General features: G+C 44.8%; 1 protein-coding gene across 2 annotated transcripts in view; it reads right to left on the bottom strand.

Moving 5' to 3' along the window:
- Nucleotides 1-1,277: 1,277 nt before the first annotated feature.
- LOC148032463 (Transducin/WD40 repeat-like superfamily protein) overlaps nt 1,278-24,044 on the bottom strand; it is an 82,072-nt gene continuing 59,305 nt past the window's right edge. The window contains exons 5-8 of one of the 2 annotated variants that reach the window (XM_087683135.1): nt 3,803-3,913; nt 2,653-2,744; nt 2,437-2,521; nt 1,278-2,278 (exon numbers count right to left, since the gene is read on the bottom strand). In XM_087683135.1, coding sequence (XP_087539261.1) covers nt 1,889-2,278; nt 2,437-2,521; nt 2,653-2,744; nt 3,803-3,913 — 678 coding nt within the window. In that variant the 3' untranslated portion in view covers nt 1,278-1,888. The remainder of the gene's footprint in view (nt 2,279-2,436; nt 2,522-2,652; nt 2,745-3,802; nt 3,914-24,044) is intronic. The other variant, XM_087683134.1, reaches the window with a different exon arrangement.

Raw genomic sequence — 24,044 nt, 5'->3', positions numbered from 1 at the left:
TTTTATTCAATGGAAAGTCACTTTGAAACACATAAATAAGTTAAGTTTTTTCTTGTGAGGAATTGTAGCAAAAGAGTCATGACAATGAAAACCACAAGGATCATGAGAACAAATAGTCAAGGATCATGAAGACAAGAATTTCGAAATGTGAGGTCATGTTACTGAAAGCTTAATGGCATGAGGGAAAGTTCATAACAAGCCACATGAAAGGAGGGACAAAGACATAATAAAAGCAAAATATGTGGAAGTAAACCATAGGATGCTTTAGTGAAAAGAAACATTATGATACTTGGTTGATAAGAAGAATACATAAATTTATTTGTACTTTTTTTGAGTTGAAAATGATAGGAAAGGATTACTCAACAAATACTTCTATCTTAGTAGTTAGCACACGATCACTTCATATTCTTTAAAGAGATATACTCCAACTTGGATGATGAATTGAAGGCCTAATTATGGAACTTTTACCATGTGAGGATTTGTGAAATAAAGAATTGACCATAAGGTTATCATTGATGTACTTGTTCTTGACCATTGATGGGCACAAGGTAACCAATGCAACAAAGGAGATTGAAGACATGACCAACATTTCTTGTCAAAACTCCACAAACAATTAAATTTTGTACTTAAAAGGCCACTAAACAATGTTAATATTTTCAAGGACAAGGTGAAATTTTGGCCAAGATAATTACTTATAAATGTCCTAAAGGTCTGTTTGCAAACTCTCTAGCGAGACACTCATTTATTAAACACTTTTTATAGATAAGTTAGAGGAGTCAACAATGACACTTAGAGAAACGTGTATTGTTCACTATCAAATGATTTAAAAAGTACAACTCAAGCCATGCCCATTATTTTCCCATCATCCTCCAAAAATATTTACATGTGATGTAATGGGAATCAATGAAGCAAAATATAATCGTCATATGGAAAATGCTCGCTTCTAATGCAAAGCATTAGAGCAACTTTGGTATTTTCCAAAAAGGAAACAATATGGTAAAAAGTTTTAAACCACCATTTGCAAATCAAATGGTTGTTACTTTCTACAGTAGTCATTGCCCATTTACTATACCAAAAAAAGACTAATGCTATTGGTCTTGCACCACACTATCGGCTCCTTTACCCTACATAGCATCAATTCACTAACTTTCAAGGTCCAAAATAATCACAAACTCATGAACTACTCTCTTCCTGAATTGTGAAACTTAATTTACTCGATCAAGGCAACCTATCCTTCCATTGAAGGTTTTCCAACTTTTTGGAAAAGGATTTAATTCAAGTCGGTTGTTATATATATTTCAATATATGGGTGGGGGCTAGTAATATAACACTTTTCAGCAAATTAGTAAAAGTCTAGTCATGGTGGTAGCTACATGTTTGGCTTTTTGAACTTGTGGGGGAATGGCCCCTCTACCCTTTAGAACATCCATGTACTCCTTCAAAAAGCCTACTATCATTAGAATGTAAGTAGAACATCCACTTCGAAGCAAGCTTGACATTTGTTAGTTTGTCCGATTGTCCAACTGTATGATTAAGTGAGAGGCTGGACTTTCAAATCTGCGAACGTGCAGTACAAACAATTGACTCATTGTACGATCCAGTTTTCATCATCTTCCTTTATAATACTTGCATCCTTCTCCGATCTTTAACCTATATATAAGAAATACTCCAAATAGCCTTGTATTGTACATTTGGCAACCGTTGCACAGAACATCAGAGTTCTTAAAGCAAGAGTACTCTGGATGTATTGCAGTTTTTTACAAGCCACTATATCGTGGATTCGGAAAAGGAAAACATGAAAGCTTGACACAAATGTTGAGACATTCCCTGGCAAACAAAATCCAGACGAGGGTACGAATCCCTGGCCTTGAAACGTTGTGAAGAGGGCCTAATAAGGCTTGTGTCTTTGTTTGTAACGTGATGACTTTTTCATAACCAGTGCCTTAGAAACCCAAGCTCTGCCCGGTTCAGGACCCGCGGCTCCCTCGGACCAACTGCAGAGGCGTCCATCTTCTCCGCCTGTCCAACACAACAATCCTGGCAGCTGTGTGCACTGCTCTTCTTGCCATGCAGGCGACCAGACGGCTCGTACAATGCTTGTGTGGCCACCTTCAAGAACAGCACTCACTGGCCCAATCATACCTGCGTTAGGGCCTGTGTTTGTTTGATGCCCACCATAACTTAACGGGAAATAGCCCAAAGACCCTGAATTGTTGCCTGCTATGAGCCAAAGGCTGTCAGAACCAGGTGAATAGTGACAGTGCACAAGGTAATCCACCTGACGCAAGGGGAAAGCGTGGCAAACGCAAATTAGCTTACAATATAAAATATGGCTGCATAAAGAGTAGTCGATGCAAAATGACTTAAGGATTTTCTTTCAGAACTCCATAAAGACTATTTATTCACAGTGAAACTTCACTGATGAAATAAACTTACTGGGGATGATGCCCAGTTTGTGGAAGCTTTAAGGCGTGCATCATTGAACTCGGCTAACTTTGTGCCCTCTTGAAAATCCCATACACTGCATGAACAGATCCAGACGCTCTTAACACCAAGAAAGCTTCCAGATCGAGTCTAGACACAATCTGAACATCAAAACAGCAGACGGACTTCTGCCAACATTTGAGGCAAAATATTGCATTACGAACTTGCCTGAGAGTTTCTATATGAGTCAAACACCATAGCTTCTCTTTCACTGAGCCATAAAACCCTACTTTCCCAATGGACGTCCCAACACTCATCACCTACGATTAGTGATTCAGCAGCAAACTAGTCAAATCATGATCGTCACTTTGCATGTTAAAAGCCTAAATTACATTGACAGATTATGGTGACATAGGCATGAAATAGACGAGCATCATTTAGCACAAGTGAAAGAGAAAAGATGAAGTGGGAGAAGATGCCCTCGTATATCTCATTTGGTAACTGTGTTGGCAAAATAAGCATCTTTAATCAGTGATATGAACATGTCAACTAATAAGCCTTAACATACTTCAGCTATTATGTATCCATTCCCACACACTTTGGCCCCATGCAAACCCCCATGCTCTATGGCCCCCCAAAATGGTTAATACAATGATGAGTGTAGGGACACTCATGCATGCCTAAAGAGGGAGATTGCTTTCGCCACTCTAATACATTACCAAGCAAGGGTACTCTTTAGTCGCCTTGTGTGTAGACGAAGAGAGACTACCTTGAAAAAATTGAGACAGAGATATACCAGCTAGTTTTGGGACAGGATAGCAAAAGAGCATGGAGAATATTTCATGAGAGACAATCCCCCCTACACAAATTACATCCACTAATGCTCGACTCCATCACGGGAGATAGTTGTATGATGCTCAAGAAAATAAATTTCATGCTGAGCTTTGGAATTTATAATTTCATTTCATTATGCCAAAGTGAAAGTCTGTGTGACACATATTCTTGCATTTGCATTCCCTCACAAGCATTGACTATGACAACATAGCAACTTCCCTCAATTTCTTCTTTTTTGCTGTGTTCTTCTCCATTAGCAAGACGGAAGGGAATTTCCTTGTGACATTGGGTTATATTCCCTATATTTAGTAAACAAATCACTAATATATCAAACAGCTATTGGCAATGCCAATAATAGTTTATTTTTCCCCTTCAAAACTTTACTATTAAGCTTTAAAATGTCTTATCTTTGTGAGAGATTTTGCTAAACAATCACAGAATTGTGACAAGTGGCCCATTTCTTGGCAAGCTTTCCATTTTAATATCAGTAGAATTCATGCAAGAAGATTTCAATGCTTTAAATGCATAAGCATAAAAAACTTACATGGTCAAGGCCTTCATCATCATTAATGTCTCCACGTGTGTCAAATACACAGATAAGTCCATCTATAGATGCAGAGATTAGTTTTTCCCTTTTCATTGGATGAAAGTGAACCTGAAATGTATATTGTAAGATACACAGTGTGCATTTGGCAAAACTCATTTTCATAATGTATATCAACAAAGAAATCAATGATTTACTTGATCTATCTTACATATTTGCCTAATCAATTCTTGAAAATAAATGACAACTCAAAAAGCTTATGGACCTACTATAGCAAACATAATCATAATTGAGCACATTGATTAGATAAACCGAAGAGATTAATGCTCAAACAGAAAAAGACTAGTCTCCTAAAAATAAGATTGTGTCAGAGTGTAGCGAATGTAGAAGCGTATGGACAAGACTAAAAGACAATGAACACAAGAGAAGAGGAAGAGAGAAAAGAGACAAGCACACAGAAATCTGCAGTCAATGAAAGCTGAAATGAAGAGGGCAGATGTACAAGGGCTGTCGGTGTATCTTGTCGAGCCGGATCGCTCTCATCAAACTTGAAAACAGAAGTGAGGAGGGCAGGCTGCACAAGTGCTATATATAGCACAAAAAGAATGCAACAAAATAGGCAAGTCGACTGGCCAAATCCCGCCGACTGCTGCCAGATTTGGCCAACCTACCAAATCTGGCCAAAATACCACTGATCTGGCCTGCAATAAATGCGATCCAATCAGCTTGCCCATGTGGCACTGGAGTGCCTGCCAAAACTGCCAAAACTTTGGTGCCCGCTGAAAAGGATGCCCAAATAATTGACAAGAAATGCGTATCTCCCTCCGAGAGAGCAAATTGCACCAATTGTATCCTGACAATGCTAGTCCAAGGGATGACTAATCTCTAAACTGTGTTTCGCTCCTTCACTATGCAGATTCCCACAGGTGGTACTGCTTGATTCAAACATGACAATATAGTTACCTTCTGAGCTTTGGAACCGTTATATCAACTTTTCTTCTCATAGCCTGATTCAATGCATCATCACCGTGTACTTGTGTTTCTAAGTTTCTCCTCTCTCTGAGTGTTTGTCGTACACACTCAATGTTACTTCCCCGCAAACCCTACTCTCTCTTTGCACTATCGCTTATTTTGACATGGTGCATCGAAGGAAATGCCAAAGCCTTTATTTGAAGCTCCCAAAGATACTAATGAAGCAAAACAGTTGGTACCTACGAGGCAAGGAATGCAAATGCAAGGCCATCATGGAAGTGTCAATCCAATAGATTGTGGACAATCGGGCATGCATGCTACGATGGGGCACCCAGGATACTTTGGTGGAAGTGCAGTTTTTCATGCTATAGTTGGACAAGGACGGCATACGGGAATGTATGGCAAAATATCTATGGTATGCAACAACCAATGCATGGTGTGCAAGGCCCAATGTATTGGAGTATGGTTTAAAATAAGCAAAACCCTATGTATGGCAGCATTGGTTTGATGCTTGGGGCACAAAGTAGCATGTTTGGTAATACATTTGCAACCTCGAATGCTTGTGGGGTTCTTGTTTAAGGCTGAGAAAAGAAGCAAATTTGAAAATCAGCTTGAAAAGATGCCAAAATAACAAAGAAAGGGCTCGAAAACATTGGCACAACATAGAGAATCGATGGCTACAAATAAATGTTTTATTTGTTAACAAGAGGGTCACATTGCAAGAGACTGTCCCAATAGGTAGCAAGCTAGAAAATCAAAAAATCAGGGAGATTCTAAAGGACAGAAGCCCAAATTTGATAATGGTGTAGGAGCCAACTTCATCTCTGTTGACATGGTAGCCCATCTAGGCATCAGAGATGATGAAATGGGACCCATGCGGTGGGAAGTTAGAATGGCATGTAAAGGCCATGCAGAGCTTGTCACACTACTCATTGGCAAGCTTCGGTTGCATATATAAGGATTTGTGGACAATGAAAAGTTCTTCATTGCTCCACTTGAAGGTTATGATATATTGCTTGGTATGCCATGATGTCACCATATGCATACAGTGATTGATTCTCATGTAAAAGAGATCACTATTCAGCATAAGGGAAAGGCACTCACACTTAATGTAAAGTTGAAAGGTGAAACTGCCATTTCTAAAGTAATGAAAATTCATCTTTCAGCATACTCGGGATCCTTTGATCTCCTCTGTTAATCCAACCACCTCTTGCTGTTGAAACTGACCAGCAAGCCTCCAAACCAATTTGCCCCTTGGTTTGCTTAGGGATTGGCATTCACCCTACTCCTTGAAATACAAATTCAGCCCCAAATCTGATATTGGTTGACTAGCCTCTTGAATCTCCCTAAAATTCCTCAAATACAGTTGCTCAAAGTCAAGTCCTAGGCTCTCAATTCTGAGCATACATCCCGAGCATAGTATCCTGAAATGCCGTTTTGGCAGCGCCGAAACGGACCGGCTATTTCGGACTGGAACGGAAACAACATACTGCCATTTCGCAAACTTGCAGCCCGTTTCGGAGCTGATTATCCACCACACCGAACTACGATTCCAATCGTTCTCCACTTCCTGACTCGCACGCGCAGCACACTCTAGCAACTCTCACCTCCTCCTCCTTGGACCTCCAGCTCCCACCTCCTCTTCCTCTTTCTCTTCCTTTCTTTCTTCTTTCTTCTTCTTCTTTTTCTTTCTTCTTCTTTTTCTCTAATCCATTACCTAGGTCCTAAAGGCTAATCATATCATGGCGTCGGACCCATATTGGAGCCACGTCACTCCAATCAAGGGATACGAGAGCTCCGGCAGATCAAAGAAGTAGCGGTGCAACTATTGTGGATTGGAGAAATCGGGGAGTGTAACGCGTGTGAAAGACCACTTGGCATGCATTCCCAACAAAGACATCGGGCCTTCCGCAAATTTGCTAGCAAAAGTAACAGTAAGTCTTCATCTTTGGCGCCGAAAGCGTATGGGTATTGAGCTAGAAGAGGACCAACACCACATCGAGCTAATGAGGCACAAGTGGGGCAAAGAGAGGCTAGTGGACCTAATGGCGCTACCCAAATTGGAGGTGATAGTGGCCTATCAAAAAGAAATGCATCCATATCCATATCAGGTCCAAGTGCAAAAAGGACCCGGTTGCCATCTTCTAGTGGTGGTGGGCAAAAGGGCTCCTTGCATTGTGCAAGTGTCCATGCAGGACTTCAAAGGCAGGCAATTGTGAAAGCAACTAGAAAACTCACACGCTTATTTATTTAGCAGCGACCGTACCCAATGAATCCTAAGCACGCTCATGCTGTCAAGGAAGAAATTGATAAGCTGATGAAAGCAGGATTCATTTACGAAATTGAGCACACGGACTGAGTATCACCCATAGTCATTGTGATGAAGAAAAACAGAAAAATTAGAGTGTGCGTCAATTATAAAAAGGTGAACGCTGCTACCAAGAGGGATAACTATCCATTGCCATACACCGAGCACATGCTTGAAAGAGTGGCAGGCAAGAAGGCCTACAGTTTCCTGGACGGCTTCTCAGGATACAACCAGGTGCAAGTGCATCTTGCCGACAGGCATAAGACTGCCTTCGCCACCGAGTGGGGCGTCTTTGCGTACATAGTCATGCCCTTCGGGTTGACTAATGCCCCTGCTACCTTCCAACGTCTCATGTGCACCATATTTAAAGACATGCTTCGCAAGGAGTTAGAAGTCTTTGTCGACGACCTCTGTATTCACTCGACCTGGATGGAACACTTGAACAAACTCCAGGCAGTCTTTGATCGGTGTCGCCTATATCGTCTCTCTCCCTGAACCCCTTGAAAATGCTAGTTTTGGGTGAAACATGGATGCATCCTCGGCCAAGTGGGGTCGAAGAACGGCATTGCCAGTGACTTCTCGAAGGTCAGGGCTATTGTCGACCTTCCACCCCCAACGGACTACAAGGGAGTTCAATGCTTCTTAGGCCATACGAGATACTATCGACGGTTTGTGTTGAATTACGCATTGATAGCAAGACCTTTGTACAAACTGCTGATTGTCTTCGAATGGACTGAAGCCTGCCAACGCGCATATGAAGAGTTGAGGAAGGCTCTAACCACAGCACCAATTCTACGAGCCCCGAACCATAACCTTCCACGTGCATATCGATGCTTCTAAAATCGCTATGGGGACAGTGTTGTGCCAACCTGGCAAGCACAATCTAGACTATCTATCCAGTGAGCTTTGCAAGCCGACAACTGACAAAGACGGAAATGAATTACTTGACAACCGAAAGAGAGGGCTTGGCCATGGTGTTTGCTGTGAAGAAGTTTCGGCATTATATATTAGCCACATCCTTTACCTTCTTTGTAGACCATCAAGCCTTGCTATACCTAGTGAACAAACCTTGCGCTACGGGACGCATAGCTCGGTGGCTCCTTCTGCTCTTGGAGTTTGACTTCTCGGTGGTTGTACGGAAGGGGAAACAACACTACATGGCTGATCATATATCACGCATCCCCACAGGGGAACCCGTTGGAAAAGGCATCACTGACGAATTGCCAGACGCCCACCTCTTTAACCTCTCCAACGGAAGGGATTTATTCAAAGCCGATTTAACATCATATTGGGCAGATGACATAGTCCAACTGTTTGAGCACGGACTATCTGAACAACCAATAGAAAAGGCAAGACTAAGGCGACTTATTCTCAAAATCCAACCCTATCAGTTGATAGCAGGCCAGCTATATCGCTTAGGGCAAGATGGATTGAAGTGCAGATGCGTGTGCGAGCATGAGATGCATGACGTGCTCTCAGAGGCACACAGTGGGATTGCTGGAGGACACTTTTGTGGAGACACAACATCCGGCAAGGTGTTGCAATCTCAACTAGGGTGGCCAACGCTGTTCTGTGATGCCTCACGATTTGTTAAGCATTGTGATGAATGTCAGTGAACAAAGGTCCCAATTCGCAAGGATCAAATGGAGCTGACCCCAATCATTGCACAACAACCCTTCGAAAAATGGGGGATCGACTTCGTGGGACCCATCAGCCCTGCTGCACAATATTCTCAGGCCAAATACATCATTGTGGCCACAGACTACCTAACGACGTGGGCTAAGGCGAGAGCAACCCGAAAGAACGATGCTCGAACGACTACCAAGTTCTTATGGGAGGAGGTGATCTCACGATTCGGATGCCCAATCGAACTAGTCAGTGATGACCAAGGGACACACTTAATCAATGAAGTGATAACTCATCTCCTATCCACCTTCCTGATTTTCCATCGGAAATCCTCTCCATACTATCCTCAAGCAAACGGCCAGGCGGAATCCACAAATAAGATTCTTGTCAACGTCCTAACCAAGGTAGTCTCGACCTCACGCAGTGACTGGGATAACAAGCTGATGGCGGCCTTGTGGGCTTACCACACAGCTTACAAAACAGCCATCGGACAGACCCCCTTTAGGCTCACCTACGGAACCGAAGCAATTCTCCCAGTAGAATTCTTCGTGCCTAGCCTACGAATTGCGCTTCAGGAGCGATGGGAAGGAAAGGAAGCATGGACACAACGCCTAGTAGAACTTGAACACCTCTCGAAGACCCGTCTTCTAGCCACTCACGCACTCATATGCGAGAAGGCATGATACAAGAGCTGGTTTGACAAACATGTCAAGCAACGCGACTTCGAACAAGGCGACCTAGTGCTCCTATACAGTTAAGGGGCACAAGTAAAAAATGAAGTTTCGGGGTCTTGGACCTTTCAGAGTCTTTGACCTTTCAGGGTCTTGGACCTTTTAGAGCTGGTTTAACAAACATGTCAAGCAAAGCGACTTCGAACAAGGCGACCTAGTGCTCCTATACTCAGTCAAGGGGCACAAGCAAAAAATGAAGTTTCGGGGTCTTGGACCTTTCAGGGTCCGTGCAATCAGCCGAACGGGCAACGTCAAGCTCGAAACTCTAGCCAGCGACGGAATTGGCTTCTTCAATGGCAGCCGTGTCAAGAAATACTATCCCTCCGCGCATCCTTTGCATGAACCACCAATGTTGAAACAATCAACGTCCGTGTAGCCACCATCACCGAAATCGACGACGCGGAGGAGGAAGTCGTGGAACCTGCATACCTGCACATCACGGTCACTACCAAGCAGACATGCATCTTCAATGCCTTAATTGACGAGGGAGCGGACTTCAATGTCCTAACTCACGATCATTGGACCCAACTTGGCAAACCACCACAACAACCCACTAACGCCAGGTTAAACCCATATGGGGGCCGCTCCTACGCACTCCTCGGCAAGTGCAAGGCCGCCGTTTCTATCGAGACTGAAACTGTACCAATGATCTTCTACATGCTGCCAAACACCAAGGACGCAGGCACGGAGACGTTGCTAGGGCGAACCTTCAAGAAGCAAACTCGTTGCCACGTCAATTATGAGTCGCAACGCGTTCACCTCGCCATAGGCAACATCTGCATTGATACACCTTTCAGTAAAGGTGGCGCGATGAAACAATCCACATGACCACCGATAGAACTATTAGCATTCGAATCTAAGAAGGGTGGTGCTCGGCCGCCCCCCACCACCACTCAAGAACCACTACTCGTGGTGACAAAAGCTAAGGCTCAACAGCATAGTTTCCAATGGAGGTCTAAACAACCACAACCGCCGCCTAGGAGTCATCACACACGATCTCATAAGACCCATAGCTCTAAACCTAGGACACCAAGACGCAGTTACAGAAATCAGGGCATGATCCGGCGCAGGGTCTCCAAAGCTCTCCTGCTCGCGCAAGGCTACTATGAGGGAAACACCTAGTTGTATATCCCTAAAACCCACCTAGCCAAGACCGCCACTCGTATGCTACCCCCGAGCTTGATCACACCCAACCCCATCAAACCTCAAAACAACGAGCTGCAGTGCTTCCCAGGACCACATCCATCAAGCCCATCTGCATATATGCCCGAAAGACTCGAACAAGCCTACCGGCCCAAACGACAGACACCATCGCATGACCCATCACCCACTAGAGTCCATCCGACTACAATGATCCACGCTGAAGGCAGCAGTCCATCAGAAGTAGCTGCCGCTCCACCAGCCCTAAGCCAGGACGCCCAACCGCAACCTAAGGCACACCCGCAACCACAACTATCCGCTGTCAAAGGCTCTAGAACCATCAAACCCCAACCACCGGCAGGTCTTAAGCCCTCCTACGAGCGGAAGTCATTTTTGACACTGGCCTCAAATCTAGCCGCAGATACATGGGATGATGTGGTTGATTGCATTAGATGGCTTGATGCCACCTTCAAAGAGCTAGCTCTGAGCTATGACTGCTTGGACTTAGGCTTGTTGCTTGAACCTTTTGCAATCGAAATTCGCACGATGCCTTGTTCTTGAGAGACGTTTGAACTTGCCTTCGCACAGGCAGCAAACTTCGTTGCTGTATTGCTCGGCAACGAGGTCTCTAAAGAGCAAGCACTCAAACAGCGTCTCATAACGTCATATAATCAGTGAACCACTTCTGCCATCACCGACCAAGAAATCGCAGAATTATCCCAGCTTACTGGGACTAAATTCCCATTTTTGCGGCATTGGTACACTCTTAGGTTGCAATGGGAAGTAGAGGGCTGCCAAATCATGACCAACGCGGAGCAGCGCCGCGCAATCAAAAAAGCAGAGTACGACCCCACTTATATCGCGCCAACCTCGTACAGAGTGTTGACCACTCTTCGCAACCGCCCCCTAGAAGAGCACATCAAGAAACATCCTTACCTCGATCGCCTACTGACTGAGGAGGAGCTACACATTGCTAGCCGCGGCGCCTCCGGTGACTTCCTAACAGATGTTCTCACTTACATAACGCACGTTGACACTTGCCCTTTTGATCTCGATCACACAGCTCAGTTAGAGTACAACCCTGATTTTTACACTTGGTTCCTACACCGATGACTCCTAAGACCCATTCCAAGGTCCTAAACCCCCCACACCTTCATCCTAGTAAGGATTCTTCTCCAGCTGGGAGGGGAAGGGAAGTAAGGTGAATCAAGAGATCAATTAAAATCAGAATCAAGAGATCAATTAAAATCAACGGGAGTCAAGCAAAACGCATAAGCGCGTAGGCAACAAGCGAGGTAGAAAAATGTCAAGAGAACGTTAAAATAAAAGGCAAAAAGTTAAGCTGAAAAGGGGGGCTCCACATTGGATAGGATTGTGAGGCTTCCATTCAATAAACACGTAAAGTCTTGCCTTTTCAGTCTATGATGTTTTTGTATTGTCAATTTGGAAGAACTAATGGAAACTGGGGTTCATGACAGGAACAAAAAATGTCACAACAAGACCATGCCCACCGGCTTCCATTCACAGAAGAGGAGAGAGCGCAGTACAGCATCACCTTGGAGAGCCGCGCCTACAACCAACTAAAATTCCAAACCATTCACAACATAGAAGGATTGGTGGCGAAGGAAAAGGAGGCCAAGAGAGTCGTTGAAAAATACAACTTCACCAAGTACCTGGAAAGATTCGCAGAAGAATCCAACCACATAAAGTGTGTGGAATTTCTCAAGTCTTACGACCCCGACAACGAGTGCGGCACCGTCACAATAGGAAGGGGACAAAACGGCAAGCAATTGCTAGTTCGATTAACCCCCGCCTTGGTGGAAAAGGCGCTGGGACTAGAACCGAAGATGGAAAAGAAGCAGAAGAGAGATGTGTACGCCATGCTGGGGATGAGAAAGGAGGACGTGCTGACAAACGACGACATCAAAATTCAAGATATCCCTGATGCAGAAACCAGATTGCAGGCAAAACTGGTACACGCGCTCTTCTCCAGCCAGCGCTATAACACATTGATGCACCGAATCAGTGTGTCGGTGCTGGAAAACGTGGCGGCGCATACCTTGCATGAAGTCGATTGGAACGGCTATGTGCGTAAAAGTATCGACCAGGCGGCTAAAGCATTGGCTTTAGGAAGCATGCCCGCAGGAGAAGAGTCTCCAGCGTCTAAGGCCGCAGAAAGAAAAAAGGCCTCGTCCAAGGCCTCGAAAAAAGGCCTCGTTCATCGCCTATGGAAGCATCTTAATAGCGCTCATCCAGGAGGCCATGAAAGAGACGCAAGATGCAGAAGAGGGGGAAGGGAAAACGCCCGACAGATCACTCCCTCATCAGTACCAGGAGAGGTCCAGCGAGAGGACTGAGACCGATAAGGAAGGACAGGGGCAAGAAGAGCAATCAAGCAAAAAGCAAGTCAAGGAAACCAAGAAGAAGACAACACAGAGGAAAAAGAAACCGAATGAAGGCCGCAGGAAGGAGAAGGAAGATTTGGAAAAAACAAAAAGACAATCCCTCAGGGAGGCCGAGGAAAGGGAGAAGAAGAGGAAGCAGGAAGAAGAAGAAACAACAAAGCAAGTCAAGCGGGCTAAAAAGGCGTCGAAGCAGGAGGCTGAAAAGAGAAAAAGAGAGAAGCATGAAGAAAAGGAGAAACTGGAGGAAGAATACAGAAAGGTCGAAAAAGAAAGGCAAAGAAGAGCTGAGGAGGAAGAAGAGGAATTAAGAAGAAAGGAAGAGGAGGACTTGGCCGAGGCCACACATCGGTCCATTGAGCAACAATGCAGGACGGATGACCCAGGAGCCTGGAGCCAGCTGAGGGAAGAAGGGCCTAGCTCTAGTGCGCAGGCACTAGAAGTCGCGCCACCTGCAGTCCTGGAAGGCAAAGGCAAAGCACCCCTCCATCCTATCCCCACCCTCATGGCACCCTCCACTGAACCTACTATGCTCACCCCTAGCATCCCCACCAGTATAGAAGTTTCCCAACTTTGTGGCCTGGATGCAATACTTCATCAGTAAAGAAATGGCCCAAGGGAAGAGCACAGAAACCACGGCCACGGGGCAAAAAAGGCCAGCCACGGATGTAGAATTGAGGCAGGACCAAAAGCGTCCGCGTGTGGAGGCCTCGACCACCCCCACCCATGCAACAATGATGCCACCAACCAGTTACGATGAATACGTCGCCGAGCTACTCTCCCAATTGGAGAGGGCAAAGAAGGAAAAGAGAATGGCAGTGGCTGAGTTGGTGGCAGAGAAAGAGTCAGTAGCCGCCTTCCAACTGGAGAAAACCCGCATCATAGCCATGCAACGACAAATATTTGACCTCAAGCAAGAATTGAGAGCAAAAGAAGACATGGAAGAAAGCTACAAACAGCGGCTTGAGGACGAAAATCAAGAACTTGTGCAGATGCAGCGGGAATACAAGCTCCTCCTGATGCAACATGGGGAACTGGAGGCGAAAAACCGCCAACATTGAGCGAATGATGGAGGAACTAAACGCCAAAGAAGAGGAGAGAAGACAAGAGAGGGAGCAACAGCGAAAAGAGATGGAGTCCATGACCGATCAACTGTACCTCGGAAGGAAAGAGCACGAGAATATGAGCAAAGAACTCAGAGCCCAAGAGCAGAAGCTCGTAACCCTAGCACGAAAGCAGGGGGAGAGCATGGAAGGAATGAACAAAAGGGCCGAGGAATGGGCCGCGCAGAACGAGAAACGGGTGAAGGCACTGGCCCGGCGCCTCATTTTGGTGGAAAAAGAAAAAATCTTGGCAGAAAGCAAAGCGGACGCCGCCCAGACAGCCTTCACTGCCCAGCAACAGGCCTTCCTCAACACATTACTGGACACGACCCGGCCAAAGGGAAAGAAGTCGTTGGAGGTGGTGCAAAAGAAACTGAGCATCGCACGCAAGGCCTTGCATGCGGGGCTACAGATGCCACCCCAACCTGCGGAGGTTAGGCTGGGCTTAGAAGAACAACGAAAGTACCTACTATTGGCCAGCCTAACCCCCCAGGAGTTGGACGCACTCGACTTTGATGAAGGAGCGCAACTAGACGACCGGTAGGGGGAGGAGGCTGACATTGAATTTGTCATAAGGAGAACCAGCGAAGAAATAATCCCACAACCCCCCTCACCGCATGATCAGGAACAGCAACAAATCGACCCGCCCTCGAACAGACAAACCGCGCTCAGGGAGCGATGAAGGAAATTAGTTGAAGAAACCAAGAGCAGTTGAGAGCCAAACCAGTCATGCGCCCATCCGCACCCCTCCCACCATGCCCCGATGACCTCTCGACACAATTCCACGCGGAGCTATGATTTGAGAACAGCAAGAAAACGAAAAGGACCCTTTCACTTTCAGTTTCCTCATGCCTAACAGCCTGAGAAGGGTCCTACCAATTAAGATAATGGAGGAGGAGATCGCGACTGGCGGCCGAGTGGGCTAAAAATGGCTGGAAAACAGAGCGAAGACCCCCACTCTGTGGGCCATGGAGGAAGCAAAGTTTTAGCAAGACAATGTGTTCGAGGTACCACACACTGTACAAGGCCACAACTGCCAACCTCTTTGGAGAAGGCAAGTATGCAATATTAACATGCTCGCCTGGATGGCGTTTTGCAACACCCTACCCTACGAGAGGAACGACCCCACATTCATGGTGTATCCTCGTAGGGTAGGCGTGGATTTTGTTGCCACCCTCCATGGGCGGCATGACTTCCCCATCATCTACAACTCCAACGCCGCCTCCTTTTTTATTTAGAAAGCCTAAGTGATTCCATGACGCGCTTTCTCACAGACTTCTCCTCTTGTCCAGATCTCGCCTTTATAACCACATACAATTACCTTAGGCTTCTTAAGCTATTACTCAAGCAAGACCCGACACCACAAGAGCGTGGCTTGCCCCCTCTCCCCCCCCGCCCCCCCCCCCCCCCCTCTTTTTTTTGACCCCAATGCTATTGATGGCTGCGCCATGGCATACCTAATGATGAGAGCTAGCCTTCTTCCCTCCTTTTGCCTAGCTCTCCTAGAAGATATGAACGACAGTCAGTTTACTAGGTGCAACCACCCCTTCCTTTCTACCACCTCTCTCCACGTCCGTATGAACCTCAAAGGGTACATACAAAGCCGTCAATTTTTTAGCAAGTCCATCCAACCCCCTTCTCCGTCTCCATCAGACAAGGAAGATTAGGTACTGGCTGTCGTTCTCCTAGTAGTGCCACCAAAAAAAAAAAAAAAACGGATCCTTACACATGGAATACTTGTGCATCCCTACGCATGGAATAAACCAAACAATTCACTTCCACAACCACTCAGCACCACATAAAGCACAATCACCGCACCTAGGGGTCCTCAAGTTAGGCGTGCCCGATGGCTTCGGTCAGCCGGCTCCACTCTTAACCCCCTAGCCCTTTTCTGCTCCCCCACTTCACGATTAGGGCCCATCAAGGGCAGGACATACCTAGGGAGGCCACTCGCCTATAGTTAGACCTGTCACCCTGAGCCACTCGCACTGCACACTAAGATAGACATCCCCCTCCTCAGGTGGAGCACCACCCCCTGTCCTTCCAAGCACCACTACCGCGCCCACCCACCGACTTCGGAGGCCTCCGTCAACATCCGTTACTTCTCCAGCCAACCTTTCTCCCACACTTCCACGAGCACCCGAGTCTACATGCTACCCTGCCCTCACATCACTACCCCGCCGACTGCCTCTTCAACCACCAACAGTCGACAAGAGTGCCATGGGACCGGCATCCATCTCGAAGGGGGGTAATGTTAACCCCAAGCCGAGAAAACGGAAAGACGAATGAAAAAGCAGAAAGAAGATGGAAAAGGAGCAAGGACACGCAAGCGGGCTCCAAAGCTAAGCCGGGGCCAAAACTGCAATTTTAAATATAAGGCGTCTCAAAAACTCCAAAAACTTTTGTAAAAGAGCGCTAGGCTCCCTCCTGTGCCACCTATAAAAGAATAGTCGAATATAAACCTAGGGCACAAAGGAAAAAGAGGGAATTAGAAAAAGGGACCTTGCTACAATGGCCGGTCATGTAAAAAAGGATGGGTGCCCATGGGGTTTTGGGGTTTGTATATATAAAGTTCAAAAAGTGAATGGAAGCTCATTCTTTGGTGTGTGCCCAACAAGAGCTCTTATCTTCTCCTCTTCTTCTCCTCTCCTTGCTTGTGTGTGCTCTTGAGAGAGGGAGTGACAGTGAGAGTGAGGGAGGGAGTGAGTGGAAGTGAGGGATCAAGGGAGTGAAGCTCTTCATCATCTTCTCTTCTCTTTCCTTCTTTTGCGCGCACGGCTATGGCGGTTGGAGCTTGGGAAAAAAGAAGGCTTGAGCATGCTTGAGCTAGCATCTAGAATCGTGGAGCTACCGGAGTGTGGAAGAGAGGAGGCAACTCATATCGGCATCAAGGTAAGCTTACTACACTCTTAGGATCGAGGGCGCGTCGGCTATGTGAGAGGTAGCCATTAGAGCTCGCTTGGAACGCTTGAAACAATAAGCGGTCCGTGGGTCTTGGCGGTTGAGCGAAAGCTCCCACAGTCCGTGCCATCTCGATCACACTGCAATTCTTCCACTCGAATATGCCATTCTCCTGAGAGATATTCATGTTGGCAAACTTTTGGTGAATGCAACAATCTGCACAAAAACAAGTTAGCTCTTTGGAGACAAACTCCCCTCCCTTGTCAAAACACAAGGTCTTGAGTTTTCTGCAAGACTTGTTCTCTATAAAGATCAACCAATCCTTAAAGGTGAAAATGTTTTGAACTTCCAAGGCTAAAAAATACACCTACTTCATCCTATTAAAATCATCAACAATTAGCATAAAATACAAACTCCCCTTAAGAGACTCTATCCTCATAAGTACACATAAGTCCGTTGTTTGAAAAAAGCTCCAAGCGCTCCTTAGCCCGTTGTGAAGCCTTGCTAGGAATAGCATCTCTATGCTCCTTGCCACAAATACAAGATACACATGACGGGTAACTCGCCCTAATCTTTGGCAAAACACACACCAACTAACCATGAGGTTCCTTCCAAAGGTACTCAAACTTGAGGTGGCCAAACCGAGCACGCCAAAGCTAGGTCTAAGTCCGTGAAGAAAGAAGAAGAGAAGAAAAGATAGAAGAAGGCCACATCTTGTAGATTCCATTCTCCACATGTCCTACACAAAGAATCTATCGAGATACTCCATCAAGAACTCGGAAGGAGTCTTTATCAAACTTGACTATCAAACCAAGAACATAGATCTCGCTCACTGAAAGGAGATGATACCCTATGCCACGCACATAGAGCACCTCTAATGTGTGGGCACCGCCTTGCCCATCTAGGATCAACTACATACCACCCTTGCCTTTTGTGGGGACCAAAGATTTGTCACCTATGACATTTTGCCCATGCATCAGACACATACAGGCAATCCCATCAGAAGGAGTCGTGGTGAGAAACACCAATATCCACAATCCACTCATGAGACTATGGGGCCATTATTACTGCATTCATGGCCGTCTAGCCTTCACTTGGATGAGGGCAACTGCTAAAGAAGCAACCACCACTCCTAGGCCCTTTGTAGTTTTCTCCTTCTCTGTGTCCTTCTTGTCCTTGTCAAGGCAATCTTTCTTCCAATGACCTATCTTGCCACAAATGTGGCAAGTAGACTCCTTGGCTTTGTCCTGTTTGGACTTCTTGTCCTTATTTTTCTTCTTGTTCCTCCCATTCTATTGAAAAGACTGACCGGTCAAAGCCTCTAACTTAAAAGCGTTTTGACCTTTGAGTTGTTCCTTTTGGCCCAAGACCATAGAAACCAACTCCTCCCACTCTACCCTGAAGCAATCAAGATGGAGTATAATGCATTGAACCAAATCAGCAACTAAGAAAGAAGAGTTATCACCATGTCCTCTGAGGTAATCGCCTTCCTTGTGTTCTGGATGTGCATTTGCAATTGTTGAAGCTTATTGACAAGCTCCCACATAGAAGAAGACTTATTAGGACTCAAAGTCCTCATCTAAACCTCTAGTGACACCCGCTTCATCACACTCATCCAATTGTACATTTGATCAAGCTTGAGCCAATCTCCCGAGCCATGGTTAAGTGCTCAATGTGAGCAATGATGGTTAGAGTGCAACAGAGAAAGAGGAAAGAATGGATGTGGGCATTCAATTTGTCCCAATGTGCTTGTACCTTCATCAACTCGGCTTTCTTACCCACAGAAAGCTTAGAGGCATCATGGGCTGTAGAACTGTCTATAGCCTCTATCACAAGCTCCGTCAAATCATAAGACTCCAAAATGGCAAGCATCATTACACACCGAATGCAGTAATTCTCCCCATCAAGCTTTTGATCTGAAGGACAAGCCGGCAACATAGAGAACTTACCTTCCATAACAGCCAGAAACTACAAGTCAACTTCGATAGACATTGTAAATGAAATAACCTACACAAAAATAAGGGCAACCCCCTAAGTCTGCACACAATATCAATGCCCACTAGCGCTTCCTCCGCTCGTCCTCAAAGAGTTTCACTTGCCGGAGGCAATGAAAACTCAAAATCTGCTTCAAATGTATCTCCCGCCTACTAAGTGTCAAGCACTTGCGACAAAATCAACTCAACGGATTCAGTCTGGTGGCCTATGGGGACTAGATATACCAACATATCAACTCCATGTTAAATGATTGAACCATTGGGTTGCAGCATCTCTGTCTCTTAGGGGTCGGTGGCTAGAGAGCATCTACAACAATGGACTACACCATCTCTATCTCTTTGTCACAACTCTATAGAAACAGAATTTGTATCCTTTTTCATTAATTTGTCTATATAATGATTTATTAAATTTATTTCCTTTGCACTAATTAGATATAAAGAAAAGTGCATTGGAGCTGGCCACTGATGAGTGGTCACAGGTTATGGTGGACCCACGCGGTGGGTTAGAGAAAAGATAGTTCACACTTCCACCTATATGACCCGATTGGGCGCCTGTGACTAGAACTCACGCATATCAGGGTTAGACTCGCACACAGAAAGGATTGATGCCTTGAAGTGTGGGCTAGATCCACCAGAACAAACAGTTACAATCAACAAGATGGCATGATCATGAAATGCTTGTATAATGTGCATGTGTGGGCTGAAAGCTTGAAATGCACATTTCTTTGCATAGGAAAGTCACATGAAGATTCGGATACCATTTTTGCGATGTACACGGAAAAAGCTTTCATATGATACCCATATTGGGGGGGTCCCTAAATTTTAGGAGATCCCTAAAATTTAGGAGCCTCGAATCAGCCTAAAAATGCTAGTCCTAAAAAATAGGGATATCATTCTAAAAATAGTAAGTTCTCTACTCTGACTGTGCTTACTAAATTTGGTTGTTTCTATTCTTGACAGTATTCAACCCAAAAAGGAAGGCCATAGAGAAGAGACAAGTGTCAAGACACTTGTCACACAAGTTTCCAAGTGTCCCACCACTTGTCACATCTCATGACATGTGGCTGGACACTTGTCTTGTGCTACTCCACTTTCCCCTTTTGTACTAACTCTCCCCTCTCCTATAAATAAGAGCTCGTTTTTCTTCATTCATCATCATTTTTCTTTGCTGTAAACTCATGTACAGCACCCACAGATAGCCAAAAACTGGCCCCATCCATCCCCATCATCATCCCCCACTTCTCCATTATCAAATTCCTCCATATTCCCTCTTCTATCACTATTGTTTTACAGGACAGCAAGCCTGTAAATTCATTACAACACCTCCTCCTTGAGCTCTTTCTTCCATTTTAGCTACAAGAAGCAAGCCCTATCCATGTACTGCTGATCAACAATGGAGAAAGGCTGAATTTCCCTTTTTCTTCTCTCATACTGTAAAGAAATCAGTTCTTATCATTGCATAATAGATAATGCATGTGTGTTTGTATATCTTTGCATGATCTTGTGAGAGTGAGAATTACTTCTTCTCACTCTCAGGTTGATTGTAACTGAGCTCTTCCCTAAGGGACTTGGGTTGAGCAGAAATGCATTCCTTCGGGGGGGGTTGCCCATCTTCAACCCTCAATCTTGTCTCCATTACTTTTACATTTTCATGGCTGTAATTTTGTGAGTAATTTTCATTTTCAGCTTTAAGCGTTCATTCTCTTTTATATTAAATCTCAAAAACAAGCGAATATCATAATTGTTAAGCATACTACGTTGTTCGGGGCGTTTACACTCTTCAGAGGTTGCTAGTATCTAGGGGTATCTATGGGCCTTGGGGGCCAGAGAAGTGTTTGCAAAGGTTGTCGATGGATGAAGTGGCATTGCATGGGCATCTAATCTAAGGTCTCTTGCTTCTCTTTATAATCCTCACCCTGTTGTGTTGCTACGGTCCTCTCTAGCCCTATCTCTATCCACTATCATTGTGCTCTCTTCATTGTTGGCATTGGCTCCTCCTCTTGGGGGAATGTGCCACCTCTCTCTCCCCATCTCAACTCCTCCAAGGTTGGGCCTACCACCTCTATCATCTCAAATGGAGGTCTACCATTGGCATGTCCATGGATATTCTTTTGTTAGATGATTGACCGTTCTACAAGCAAAACACTAGCTAAGAAGACCTAAATTTCAATTAAACAAGGATTTCTCCATGTACAGAAGGAATCCTAATGGTCTGAGGAATGGTATCAAGTGACTCCATGGGAACAATACCTCTAATTAAATTATATCGATGGAGACCTTCCGACATAGCATCGGCAAATGTTCAATCTCCCTTTCTAAGGTGACAAGATACACTCCAAATCTTGAACAAATAGAAGTGAAGTACTCATCAAGGTATAGAAAAAATATAGTGATGGCAGGGCCATGCCCTAGTATGGAATAGTCTTGACCTTCAACCCATCTATCAAATTATGCTACTTGAGAATCTAGCGTCAAGCAAATTGGTGGCAAATGTTGTCTTTGATGCTCCAAGGAGCCAAACTAAAGCTTGAAGCATCCCTTCACCAATGGTACCACTCAAGTAGCCTTAGCTAGGGTGCCAATAAGAGCCATGTGGATGGTTGACCTTAAGGGTACAAATGGGCAAGTGATCTCCAACCAATCTACAAGCCCAAAAAAAGTCCTGGAGGGCCATCACTCTGTTGCTGAGGGAAAGCTTTATGTCCAAACAAAGTGAAGAGGCAAAAGGCATTGGCTGAGGATTAGTGGGGGGCTGCATTGGAGTTGCCTATTGGTGGTGGTGGACTAGCTGCATTTGCATGAGTCTCACTCAATCAATGGTACTAAAACTTCATAAATGTCTAATTCCAGCACCTCTTGTGGTGATTCTAATCACTAGGGAGAATGTTGCATAGGAGAGGAGGAGATAGAAGCAACTCGGAGGGGGAAGCAAACAAAGGTTGCTATAGTGGAGAAGGCGACTAAGGATGCTTCCATGTATAGAAAAAATGGAGCACCTACAGAAGCGATGTGCAAGATGCTAGAGGAAGGTGTGGTAGTATTGTATACGAAGCAAGGCTAAGAAGAAAGAAGCAAAGTGACACTAGAATGGGCAACGTGGGTAGCAACTTGAGCAAGCGTGAGTAAGCAACAACAAGTGAAAGTCTCGTGGAAAGGGGTGCAAATGCAAGGAAAGAGATGGTGCGAGAGAGACTCCATGCAATATTGGAGCAATAAGAAGCTAGCACAAGTACAAGGGGAAAAAAGGTAATGAAGGAGAGCAGCATAGTACAAGCTGAAGGCAATGCAAGAGAGGCTAACGGTAGTGTCACTGCACGGAAAGTAGGTAGAGAAGGAGAGGTTGAAGGTAGCATTGGAACATGAGGCAAGATAGGCATCAAGGCCAGTGCATTGGCATAACAATTAGCTTTTAGTTGTTGCAACTTTACCTCGAGGCTTTTCAGTTAGAGCCAACTTTGGTAGAGATTCCTTTAGGTCTATTAGAGCCGCAAAGATCTGGAGCAATGCGTATTGCTCAAGAGGGGGGTAGCACCTCCATTCTATCAATATAGAATATAGATGGGCTTAGAGATCTAGAAGTCACTTGATGAGACAAAGTTTATCCGAGGTATTGTTTGCTGACGATATATCTGCTATAGGACTTCTATGATGACTGAAGTACACACTCTAGTAAGACAATAGTATATGGATGCTTATCCAAATCCTAAGAATCATATGCAGTGCTAAACATGAAAATTATCACGTGTATCAACGTATGTTCAAGTATTGGTAATTGTGGGAACGCATGCATGGATAAGTTGAGATCAGCAACAATGTTCGATGTTGCAAGTGTCATTTGGTTCAATGTGTTTCAGTTTTCCATGCCTTTTGGTCGCACTAACATGCAATCGAGGACACTTGGATCTTGTACATTTCTATTGAACTTGTGAACATTGTCGCCACCCCTTTTGATCTACCTAACAAGACCAGGCTTAACTGTAACTGCTAAAATTAGGTTTTTGATAGAATCAAAATGGATTGTCAAGCTTAGGTATGAATAAGCTAGAAGAATGCTGAAATTGAAGTAAATTAAGCTAAAGGCCAAGCTCTAAACTCAATCGTGTTGAAGGGAAAAAATGCTAGCCCAATGATTAAAACAAACCTTGTGTATTCAATGAACAATTACGGTTAAATGCAATTAAAAACTGAAAGTTCAATGGTTGTTGTCAACAGAAAATGACTCTTAAGTAGGAGTCATTGGTTGTCTTTCTTTGAAGACTTGAGGTTCTTTTCTAAATTGGTGAAATAACTGAATTGTATTATATCATTGTCAAAAAAGGCCATCTTCAGTGTGAACATAGCCTAATATCACAAACCTTTAAAAAAATATTACAGAGTACTGAACTAACAAACCTTTTAAAAAATATTACAGAGTACTGAACTATCCGGATTGTAAGGCAATCATACAAAGACTACTGTAGAGATCTCCTGATAGGAAGACTAATAGCAGAGTCACTGGAGACCATATGATTTCAAGACTTCCAGATGGTCCAGAGAGCCCAGAGTCTACCCAAGAAACAGAGTAAAATAGCTCCTTAAAAAACAGAAGGCAAAATCTGAGACATCCATAAATCTTTGCTGAATCTGTGGAAAGGTAAACAAGCCCTCAAATGCATCGCCGCTATTTAGAAAACCACAGGCTAAAAGGCAGAACTGCAAAATGTGAGGCATCATTTTTATGGGTGCATTTGAACAATGCCTCTCCTTGCAAGCAGCACCCAGAAGTAAGTAGACCCACCAGACCAGACGAAAAGTGTCAATTTGAGAGGCTGGCCACTGCAATAGGGTGATGAAGATAGTGATGATACTAAAGGACGATAATGAGGGAATGTAAGAGTGGTTCCCCCTTGGTCCCCGGTTAAAGTTAGGGCAGGTGCCTACGTGAACTGCAACGTTTAAAAACAATCTAATTTGCCCCTTTTGGGGCTACTTTTGAGGAGATAAAATTGATTTGGCATTAGCTAACAAGCCTTCAGTCCCCCTATTACACTGCTGGGTGTTCTACTCTATTTAAGAAAAAGGCCAA

Source organism: Lygodium microphyllum, chromosome 8 (genome assembly GCF_053477565.2).
Source record: "Lygodium microphyllum isolate KBCC chromosome 8, Lygodium_microphyllum_v1.1.10, whole genome shotgun sequence".
Classification (NCBI taxonomy): Eukaryota; Viridiplantae; Streptophyta; class Polypodiopsida; order Schizaeales; family Lygodiaceae; genus Lygodium; species Lygodium microphyllum.
Note: the sequence above shows the minus strand (reverse complement) of the source record. Positions and strands in the feature narration are given on the sequence as shown.